This window comes from Miscanthus floridulus, chromosome 2 (assembly GCF_019320115.1).
Source record: "Miscanthus floridulus cultivar M001 chromosome 2, ASM1932011v1, whole genome shotgun sequence".
Classification (NCBI taxonomy): Eukaryota; Viridiplantae; Streptophyta; class Magnoliopsida; order Poales; family Poaceae; genus Miscanthus; species Miscanthus floridulus.
The window spans coordinates 153,750,352-153,761,907 of NC_089581.1; the positions used below are offsets into that span (position 1 = coordinate 153,750,352).

The 11,556-nt window shown below is 47.4% G+C and overlaps 1 protein-coding gene across 1 annotated transcript; it reads left to right on the top strand.

Moving 5' to 3' along the window:
* The first annotated feature begins 4,661 nt into the window (after positions 1-4,661).
* On the top strand, positions 4,662-11,278 carry LOC136533550 (SART-1 family protein DOT2-like). The gene is made up of 14 exons (XM_066526118.1): positions 4,662-4,949; positions 5,318-5,410; positions 5,666-6,260; positions 7,202-7,367; positions 7,443-7,506; positions 7,672-7,785; positions 7,866-7,959; positions 8,041-8,107; positions 8,183-8,242; positions 8,366-8,972; positions 9,086-9,438; positions 9,718-9,938; positions 10,525-10,606; positions 10,713-11,278. Exons 3-14 carry the CDS (start codon positions 5,680-5,682, stop codon positions 10,791-10,793), a joined length of 2,490 nt encoding a protein of 829 aa, XP_066382215.1. The 5' UTR covers positions 4,662-4,949; positions 5,318-5,410; positions 5,666-5,679; the 3' UTR covers positions 10,794-11,278.
* Positions 11,279-11,556: the final 278 nt, after the last annotated feature.

An 11,556-nucleotide genomic window follows, 5' to 3' on the forward strand; every position in this document is an offset into this window, starting at 1 on the left:
TGAGCCCAGGTGCTCAAAGTTTGCTGTGGGGTTACAAACGAGAAGGAGAAAGATGGGGGTGTACAAGAGGCCCGACTGGCTTCGGTCGAAAGGGCCGAGAGCGACGGGGACTCTGCTGTGAGCTAAGTGTTCTAGCGGGTGCTTGCGGTCTGAACCTAGCAGTTCTATGACTGTGAGCTATTGGACTAATGAATCTAAAGGAACTGAGCTCGGATCCATCGTTCTCCCTTGTTAGAGGAAGCACAACCCCTTTTATAGATGAAGGGGATGGCTTTACAAGTGAGAGGGTGAGGGTACGTATGCTGCCGAGCCTTGTTGCCCACACCGTCAGGTACAAGATAGTGGTAGGCGCCTACAACACGGTTGCTATCACTGTAGAATATCAGATGCACATGGGAGGTCGTGCAGCCTTTTTCAAGGATGGTGGACGTCGGTACCTACAAATATTGTTTGATGCCTAGAGTCATGTGAGGAGTCTCGCTATGTTCACCCGGTACGGTAAATCCTGGTGCCCATACTGCTATCGATGTCTAGAGACACGTGGGGGGCCTTATCGTATGGGAGTTTTAGCGGCCCCTATAATACTGTAGAGGGAGATGTCGGTGCCTACAATACTATTTGTGTCAGGGTGGCTGCAGAGTACTGTTCCGTGCAGGGTATGGTCCCTGGTATAGTGGTTTTGACTTGTGAGCCTTGCCTTGCCTTTCTCCGCTCGCCTTCTGGTTCCTACCGAACGGACGTCCCCGGTCGGATGGCTCCAGTCGGCTTTGAGTGCGCCGGTCGAAGAAGAGCGATGAGCAGGGTTCTTACGAGCCCCGGTCGGAGGGACGCGGGGTTGGAGTCGGAAGTAGGGCTCGGGGCATGCCTTTCGATCGAAGAGGCCGTCCGGAGATGGCTGGAGCATAAATCGAGCGCTCCGGTCGGATAGGTGAGCCGAAGTAGCTGATGAGCGGGCGTTGCTCTTCTTGGGCCTGGCCTTCCGATCGGTTGCTGGACCGCCCTTTTGCCATGTTGTTTTTAGACTCTTGGGCCGAGCCTTGACGTAGACGCCGGTCCCCGAGGGACCCCGGGTTTATGAACCCGACAGTTGAAATTTATGCATTGCTCTGGACCCTCTAGGTTGGATTCGGTAAGCACTAGGGGCTTGTTTGGTTCGTGGCCTGAATCAAACTTGCCTGGGTCAACAGCTGTCTGGATGCTGCCTGTGCTGCGTTTGGATGGAGCCCTGGATAGCTGACTGGGACAGGCAAGGTGGCGTGAGCCAGGCGATTGAAAACGAGTGCCTGGTGCAGCGCACGGTGTTTGCCTGGGTTAGAGCTGTCGCGTCGGTAGTTTTTCTTCTTTATTTCTCTGCTGTAGCACTTTGGTGACCGAGATGACACCATTAATTAATATTTAAATAGGTACTCTTGTTCCTATTTTTTATTAGTCATTCGGTAATAGTTGTGGCCGAAATACCTTGAATATATTTTATTCTATATTCATTTCTTTATTATTAATAGTAACATTATTTGTATTTTATAATATTAATTTATTAAAAATTTATTTATATTATTTTTTGTATTATAATAATATGGATTGCTCTAACGATGTTAAAGTTAAAGTTATATACACAAGAAAACACATTTTCTCTCTCTATTAAACTTCTCCGACACATGCTTTCAACCAAACACATCATTTTCCTACTTGCCTGGCAAGGCATATTTCATTAAAATTCCAGGCAACACTTTTTACCAGGCAAGTCATCCAGGTTCCAACCAAACAGGCCGTAGAAGTGTATGATAGTTACTTATCATTGATTTCCCGTGAAAGTTTGTGGACAAATGGTACGGAGGATGCATGTTTTTTTTCTTTTCCAGAAAGGTGGAGAGAAGAAGGGGGTTGTTTGATTTGGACGCCTAGAAAATGTATGATGCATAAATCATGTACTTAACCAAAATTGAATAGCTAAGCCCCCCTTTGGCAGGGCTTTTGCCGTGGCTTCTCGAGCAGCTTCGGGCGAAGCCCTGCCAAACGGCCACAGGCAAAACAGCTTGCGACAAGAAGCCGACAAAAGCCCCGCAAAACCGGGTGAATCAGTTCCTCCCCATGCGAGAAGCCAAAAATACCGGCTTATTCCAGCTCGAGCTCGTCACTTTCCATCCCTGTCCCCGACTTGCTCTCCTCCCCGACGCCACGCGTCGACGGCGGCCGCCGCGCCGCCTCGAGCTTCGCCTCGCGCGGCTTCGATCTCCCTGCACCGCTCCGCCGGCCTCGAGCTTAGCTCCAGCTCCGCCCCACTGTCGGCCCCTCCTGGCCTGGAAGGTGTCGGACCGGTCGGGGACCGTGGACGAGGAGGCGCCGAAGAAGAGGAGGTCCGGGACGATGGGGTCAAGGCCGGCCGCGAGGAGGCTACGGAGGTACGGGGCCCACTGCCACGTCGCCGAGGCGCCGAAGCCATGGAGGAGGAGCACGGGCCGCCGCGCGGGGCGCGGGGGTGCCCAAAGGTGGACCACGGTGCTGGTGCCGGCCGGCGAAGGGAGGTGGACGGAGAAGGGGCAGAGGAAGCGGTCGCGCGCGGCTGCGAAGCTGAGGAGCTACGCCCGAGAGAGAGAGAGGGGAGGAAGGGAGTGGGTGACAGGACAAGGAGGAGAGGAGTGTGGCCGTTCGGATAAGGAGAAGAAAAGAAGGGGAGAAGGAAAGAAAAAGAAAAAAAAGAAAGAAAAAGAAAAGAAAAATGAAGAGAAAAAAGAAAATAGAGAAAAAAAAATAAGGATATTTTGGACATTTGACATCTTCTTTACAACTGGGAGAAGCCGTTTTGCTAAACGTTTTCGTACAAATAAGCCAGAGCCAGAAAAAGCTGCTTTTCCATATGAGCCAGAGCCAAAACTGTTTTTTCACGAGCCAAAGCCGTGCCAAACAGACCCTAAATCATATAAGACATCTATTCCAGATATTTCACAGCAATGATGAAACGTAAGCTTTATGCCTGTACTATGTAGGAGTATGAGATTGGTCCTTTGCCTAGGTTTTATGATTTATCCCTAAGCTAGTACACTTTCTCCAGCAGCGGTACAGATGCATTTTGCCTGTTTCGTATCTTGCCGGCGCACCTAAGATTCGTCAAAAATAAGTAATGTTGTCGCAAGCGGCAATCATGCAAACCTTTTACCGGGTGCGGGGTTTGCCTCCCAGTCCCAGGAATTGCCTGTTTCGAGATGTAGCCGGCTCGGGTGCAACGTGCAAGCCAACAACACCACATCACCAACTGGGCTGCCTGCCTTGGTTCGGCTCGGCTCGGCTGCCCACTTGCTGCGTGCCGCGGCGCTCCCAGCCGCGTGCCGTGGGTCCCTCGCGCGCACATGGAATGACGTGTTTCCCGAAGGATCCTGGGCCCACCTGCCAACAACCACCGCGGGAGCCTCGTCCACGCGATCCCGCCCGTCCAGTCCAGATCCCACGGTGTGGAGGAAAAGCAGGGGACGCCGCGGGGCGCGGCCTAGGAAACAGCGTAGGGGAAGCTTCTGGGCGCGCGACGCCTGTGCACTGTTGTGCTCCTGGACCGCCCGCGCCGCGCCGTCGGAGTCGGGACCAGGCCGAGGCGATTGCGCCATTGCGGGCGCGTGGCGGCAGGCGGCAGCGCAGGGAGCGGACCCCACGGCGGAGCGGGCGCATGTGACCGGGGGCGGGCGGAGACCGCAGAAAGCGCGAGTCATCGGCGCGGACGGACTCGTGTCCTGCGCGGGGCCCGAGCCGGCAGGCCCCAGCCTCGGAACGCGGACGCGGGACGCCGCCGCCACGCACCGGGCAGGGCAGAGGCAGACGAGTGTCGTGGCTCGTGGCTGTGCTGCGCTGTGCGCCGGGCCATCGTCAGCCGTGTCCACTGTCCTGTGGGCTTGGGGCCACCGTGCGCGGGGCGCGGGGCAGCCGCCGCCCGCCAGGGGTGAAGTGACGCGGGCTCCTGGGCTGGGTTGGCTTGCTGTCAAAATTTGGGTGCCAAGAATTTGATAAGTCAAAGTTGAGTAAAAATTTTATCATAGATTTAGCAAGTTAAATATGAGAGGTTGACAAATTTTAATAGCAAACCAAAATTATGACCTGTCAAATCTTCGGCTTGGCATATTTTGGAAGCAAACCCGTGCAGACCCTTTGTTCCAGACTTGTGCGCGGCTGGTCCAATGAAAATGACCAATGCCCGTGACAAGCAAGACAAATGCAGGAGCGGCGATTTCGCTGCGGCCTCGGCAGCAGCTGCCGCTGTTGCTGTCGACGGTCGCTGTATGCGTGTACCTGTATGCCTTTGCCTTTGCTGTGCTGCAGCTTCGGACGATGGAAACAGAATACTACACCGTTGCTGTTGCTGCTGCACGGTATAATCTCAAGTCCGTCGTGTATACTGTAGCAATAATAAATCCTCTTCTGGTCGGCACTGTTCGAGCAGCTATTGGGCCTGTTCTTATGGTTAGCTGGGCTTGTCCAAGACTTAACATCACATTGTCTTGGCCCGCTACTCACACGCTTTCTAGTATACATGAAATCAGCCCAAAGTAACATATTACCACTCGTTTTCCTCCCCCACCCGAAGGCCCAGAGGTCCAGCAGCCCATATTCTCACCCGCAGGCCCAACAACGCCTGCTCCCAACTCCTCTCCCCCACGCTCACTCGTGGTCACGCACGCGACTCCGCGTTCTTCTCCCTGAACCGGCGTCCGGCGAACCCTAGCCTAGCTTCGAGTGGCGGCGCTTTGCTGGCCGACGAGCGGCGGTGGCGGCACGGGCGCACCGAGCCATCGCGCACGACCGGCGCTCGACTTCAGTCTCCAAGGCAGGGGCAGGCCGGTAGCAACAGGCAGCAGCCGGTAGCACGCACCGCGGCTGCGCGGCACCGGCCTGCAGCAGCAGCAGCAGCACGCAGACGCAGCAGGTCAGCAGCAACCTCGAACAGCGAGGCAGCGAGGACTGTTCCTGTAAGTTGAGATTCAGGCTTCGAATTTCCTATTCAAATTGTTAGGGATAGCAATTTGTCCCTAAATTACTTAGTCTAGTCTCTTGATTTCATTTTAGGTCTCAAGTATAAAAAAAATAGTGGTATCATAGATTTGTGGTCAAATTACTTATTCTAGTCTCTTGTTGCAAAGTGGAGAAACAATCACAAGATGAGGTTGAGCAAGAGAGAGTTATATGCTCAATTTGTGGTTAAATTCTTGAATATATGAAATCATACTGAATTATGTGTTATATATTTCCTATATATAGACTATAGAGCACTATGCATGCCAAATATTAACCTTTTGATTGTGAATTTTTTACCCTTATATACATTTTGAATACCCAGCTCCAAAATCCTGGGCACGCCACTGCCTCCTGCCTCTCTCCAGTCGCCTCGCGCCCTCGCCTCCATCCTCCACACACCGGCCGGCGACCCTGCGTACGCACCTGCCTCTCCCCTCTCGCCTCTTCTGGATCGGCGCCCGGCCCCTGCGGCTGCGCCGCGCGCGGCCGGCGGGCAGCGGGAGCCAGCAGACGCTGCTCCACCAAGGCGGTCGCGCCGCTTTGGGAGCGCTTATGCCCCATAGCGAAGCGCTACCCGTCCGCTTAGCGCTTCAGTGCGCGGAAGCGTGCGCTTAGTGCTGCTTTTTGGAACCCTGATTATGCCTAATAATTTCGTTTGTTTTTGCAAAAGTTATTCGGTCACCCATGTCATCTGCGCCTGCGGTGGACGAGATGGAGCTGGACGGCGCTGAGCGGCATCGGGATAAGGAGAGGAGGGAGAGGCATAGGAGGGAGGAGAAGGACTACAATGGTAGTGGAAGAAGGGACAGGGACAAAGAGAAGGACGACAGGAGAAGGGAGAAGGATGATGGTAAGCATAGGGATAGGGACAGGGAGAGGGAGAGTGATAGGGATAAGGATAGCAAGTACAGGGGCCGGGATAAGGAGCCAGAGCGTGGCCGTGACCGTGACCGGGGCAAGGATCGGGAGCGGGAACCAGATCGGCAGCGTGACAAGGACCGTGGCAAAGACCGGGATAAGGAAGCAGAGCGCGATAAGGAAAGGGAGCGGAGGGACAGGGATAAGGAGAGAAGCCGCAACAGAGACAAGGACAAGGATAGGGCAGAGAGGGAGGATAGGGGTCACGAGAAGTCAAGGGGGAAGGGTCGTGGAGAAGATGATGCAGGTTCATCCAAGGGTGACAAGGGGGATCAGAAGCAGAGAGTTGATGCCTCAGGGGATGCTGAGCAGCCCGCAGCAGATGAGCTCAGAGAGCGCATTGCAAGGTAATTCCTTGGTCTTTTCTTCTTCATATGTTTGATAGCGTGTTGAGCAACTGTATGTCGTCATTTGCCTCAGTTCAGAATGATATATATAGGTGATACAGCAACTCAATGGAATTAATAATATTCTCACGGGCATCGTCTTCCTGCCACGTTTAACTGCGTCACCTTCTTTGCTGATACATAGGTTAACTCAAGACAGCATTTATGCATAACCAACCAACATTGCAAATACGTCTAATTTTTGTATGATTTATTTTACTTGTTGCGTTCATATGCATTAGTCAGGCAAAGTTGTGGCTGATGGCTGTCCCAGCACATTTAATGCACATATGAAGTGCATTTTGGTTGAAACCAGTCTTGTGTTGTTTTAAACCTGCACAACTTTGAAGATTTCCTAAGGTTCCCAGGTTAAAACAAGTTGGAAAATACTGTCTTACTGATGTTGAAATTATGAACAGAGAAACCTTTACACTGAAGAACATTGGCAATCTTTATCGTAAAGCATAAATAACATGCAAGTTCAGGAACATCTTATAGGGCTTAAGACTTTAGGCAACAAAACCTTTGGTAGTGGTCTATCTGCTAATGAACCATGGCCATTCAGTGTAATCCGTGATTGTCATATATTGTACTCCCTCCATTTTTAGAACTAATTAGCTTGTCCTAAATGTCATATATTTAACTACGGATGGTGTATCTGTTAGTAGTCTGTATATCATTCCTGAATCAACTAATAATCTCTGTTTCTGTTCAACAAAGTACAGCTAAGTATATCATGATTTGGTTCTGCTCCTCTTTTCCATCTTCATCCATCACTTATTAAGCAATAGAGCTTGTAAATCATGATCAAGCTAGAGTTATAATGTTTCCTCTTGCTGTCAAATCTTGCTATTAAGCAATGAAACTTGCAAATATTTTCTAAATCAGGCTGTTTCCTGTAGGGCAAAGGAGGAAAGATTGAAGGACAAAAAGGAAGGAGGAATACTGGACGGTAATGATGGGGCTTCTGAGATACTGTCATGGGTGGGAAAGAGTCGTAAACTAGATGAAAAAAGGCAAGCTGAAAAGGAGAAAGCATTACGTCTTGCACGAGCATTGGAGGAACAGGTTATTATTGCCAATTGTTTTTGGATTGTCATAAGTTATGTGTCCTTCACTAACCTTAATCTGTTTTGATGTCAGGATAATATCTTGGCAGAAAATGGTGACGACGATGATGATGAAGAGGAAGACACACAAGTTGGAGGTAGTGATATACAAGTCTTTGGTCGCAAAGAATTTTTTTCTTGGAACTTTTAATAGTTGGCTAACTGCTACATTTTTTGGGGGTGATACAATTGTTTGTTTTTAATATACTGTGAATTGCAATCATGGTTACAAGTGCCTTTGTTTTTTGTTTTGGGAAAAACAGACCACTTATCTGGTGTTAAGGTTCTTCATGGCCTTGATAAGGTTTTGGAAGGTGGTGCAGTTGTCATGACTCTCAAAGATCAGAGTATTCTTGCCAATGGGGATATCAATGAAGGTAAAGGTTCCTCTCTCTCTCTCTCTCCCCCTCATCTTTTCTCAGTCTGGCCATTTTCTCTAAAAGAAAATAATTTGTAGATGCTGATATGCTTGAGAACATTGAGATTGGTGAGCAGAAACAAAGAGATGAGGCTTATAAAGCTTCAAAGAAGAAAGGAACTTATGATGACAAGTAAGTTCACACATGGTCGTTGGTTGTTGCTATTGTCTCATAGATTTGTCCGCTAATCTTCATTTTATTGATTGTTTGTAGGTTCAGCGATGATTCATTGTCAAAGAAGTCGATGCTGTCACATTATGATGACCAAATGGAAGATGAGGTAAACATTCTGTTTAGCTTCATTTGCTTGCATTTCCAGGATTTTCTGTAATTGTATTGTCTTTTAACTTATCAGGGTGTGACACTTGATGAAGGTGGACGTTTCACCGGTGAAGCAGAAAAGAAGCTAGAAGAGGTGATTTATATTTTGCCCTATAAACCATAATATTTCACTAGCGGCATCTCCCTTGTTTCTTGGGATAATACAAATACACTCTGCTGGTGCACTGCATGAACTGATAGACATTTTTTTTGCCAGCTCCGGAAAAGGATTGAAGGTAATTATATTCAGAAAAAGACAGAAGACCTTACTTCCACCACAAAGATGGCAACAGACTATTTTACCCATGATGAAATGCTTAAATTTAAAAAACCAAAGAAAAAGAAATCCCTGAGGAAGAAGGAGAAGCTGGATCTGGATGCACTTGAGGCAGAAGCAATTGCTTCTGGATTGGGGGCCGCTGATCGTGGGTCCAGGAACGATGGAAAGAGACAGTCCGCTAGGGAGGAAGAGCAAGCGGCTGATGCTGAAAAGAGAAATAGTGCATATCAAACTGCCATTGCAAAGGCTGAAGAGGCATCAAGAGCATTGCGCGAGGAGAAAACTGCACCTACTAAACCGGCTGAAGAAGAACTTGTTTTCGGTGATGATTATGAAGATCTACAGAAATCTCTGGAGCAAGCAAGAAAGTTGGCCCTAAGGAAGCAGGAAGAGGCTGCCGCTTCTGGTCCTCAGTCCATAGTTGAACTGGCTACTGCAACCAAGAGCCAAGAGGATACAGAAGCCGCAGAAGGAGATTCAGAACAGAATAAGGTTGTTATCACAGAGATGGAAGAGTTCGTGTGGGGACTACAATTGAATCAAGGTAACCTCTTTGAAGGTTTTTCCATATAATTTTTTGAAGATGTGTGATAGAGTTTATAAGTCCTAGTGATAATGAGCTCTTAAGTATTGACTACTGCTGTTATCTTTTACCAGGAACACGCAAGCCAGAAGACGATGTGTTTATGGATGTAGATGATGATGCCATGCCTTCAGGTAATCTTGCAAAAGATGACGCTAATGGGTTGGCAGAGATGGAAGAGGAAGCTCTGACAGAAATACCAGCCAAGGTTGAAGAGGATGGAGGCAAACCGGATGAGGTTATACATGAAGTTGCAGTAGGCAAGGGTTTAGCTGGTGCTTTGAAGATTCTTAAGGAGCGAGGAAGCCTCAATGAGGGAACAGATTGGGGAGGCAGAACTACAGACAAGAAAAAGAGCAAGCTTATTGGTGTGGAGGATGGACCTAAAGACATTCGCATTGAAAGAATAGATGAATTTGGTAGAGTGGTAAGTACTCAGCCACGTCCTGTCCTGCCCACTCCCACCCGGGTCTCCATGATGCATAGACACAACAGAAATTAATTACTGAATTGCATTTTGCATTTTTAATGATTTTGGCAAGAACTAACTTTATATAGATTGTTAGTACTATCTTCTTTTCATCAACATGATAATCATTTCTCTTTTGGTGCTATTCTTGCAATTTATTTTATGTCTGGGAGATTGTATGTGAAAAAATGACAATGTTTGTCTTGTCCTGAACAATGTGTGTTTTCTCCCCCTCAGATGACACCTAAGGAGGCATTCCGTCATCTTTCGCACAAATTTCATGGCAAGGGGCCAGGTAAAATGAAACAAGAAAAACGCCAGAAGAGATACGAGGATGAGCTGAAAACCAAGCATATGAAATCTTCTGACACACCATTATTGGCCGCGGAAAAGATGAGAGAGACTCAATCTCGCAACCAAACACCATACCTCATTTTAAGTGGCAACGCAAAAACAGGGTATGCTCACAACATGCTTATAACCTCCACTTTTGTATTTTAGTTTTCATTGATGCCACTAGCCTACTAAGCTTGCCGAATTGTTCTGATATCCTGGAATTCCTTAACGAAATATTTACAAATGTTACTCCCTTGATACAGTATTGCATTATGGTACACAGTTGTTTCTTTTGCTAATATTTCCTTTTGTTTATTAATCTTGATCAGTTAATATAAAATTGTTATCTAGTTATTTATGTTGGCCTTTTAAGCTTTGGAAAAGTATCAAGTGGAAACCCACTTGATAAGGATTATTGCCTTTAATTTAGACTTTGGAGGAACTAAATGGACACATGGATGGTTATTTGTGGAACTTCATGAATTTAGAAATAGAACACGAGGGATCCCAATATAAATAAGAATATGAGCCATCTGTTTTTTCATCCAATGGCTCATATGGGAGCTTGAGTGTTGTCAATAGAGATACTGTTAATCATCCCCTTCCAATCGAAGTTGATAGCCATCTTATGTATGTATTATTATGTAATAACTTCTCAATTTTTTTCCTGATGAGATGACTAATCTAGTTTATCTATGTTTATTTTAGTCAAACAAGTGATGCTGGCAACTATGCTACCTTGGAGACACAGCAACCTGGGAGCCTAACACCCATGCTTGGGGACAAAAAGGTTGGCCTGTGATATCCCCTGTTGTATTCTGTAATATTCTTACTTGTTTAATGATGGACAATGCTATATATATTCAGAGATCTGATGTTGACTGGTTTTTCGTCAGGTCGAGCATTTCCTGGGCATCAAACGAAGTGCCAAGCCTGGAAGCTTACCTCCTCCAGTCCCAAAGAAACCGAAGAACTGAACCTGCTCTGCGATTCACTGTGAGTAGCAATCAGCCGACCTGCCAGGCACATTCGCTGTTAGCATCAATCAGACCACCTGCTTCCGCAGGCTACAACAGGGCCAGATACCTACACGGCATGCTCAAGCCCCCCAGTGCACTGTTCAAAACTGATCACACTAACATTCTGACACGTTCGATGCGATTTTGTAATTCAGTGATAGGTGTGCATCCTTGCTCTGCCAAATGCAGATGTTGAACATTTAAGTGATGGAACTAAATATTGTTCTCGCGACACACCGTTTTGGTTTGAATAAACTGTAGTTACGATGCCTGCCTTGGGGTTTCAGTTGTTGCCAGCATTCAAGTGTCTTCGAATAGGGTTGACAAACTTAAGGTTGTGACAGCTTAAGGTTGAAGCAGCTTGTGTCAAGTGCTAACCTCCGTTCTGAAAATGACGCGATTCTTGACTATTTAAATTTTTGATCCAGTATATATAGAAGAGTGTTAATATTTATGACATCAAATAGATATTATTATAAAAATGTATTTCATGACGAATATAATGTCACTTATTTGATATCATAGATGTTCAATACAGGGAGTTGGAGTGACCTTGCTTCCCTGCACTAGCAGCGTTCAGAACCCAAACATACCGCACCGGTGTACCACCTGCGCAAGCATAAACCAGCTAAATTTTCCCCGAATGAGATATCGTATATATAGAGCTTGTAATTTAGGCACCTTTCTGTTCAAATTTTTATTGTGGGGGTCTATGTTTTAT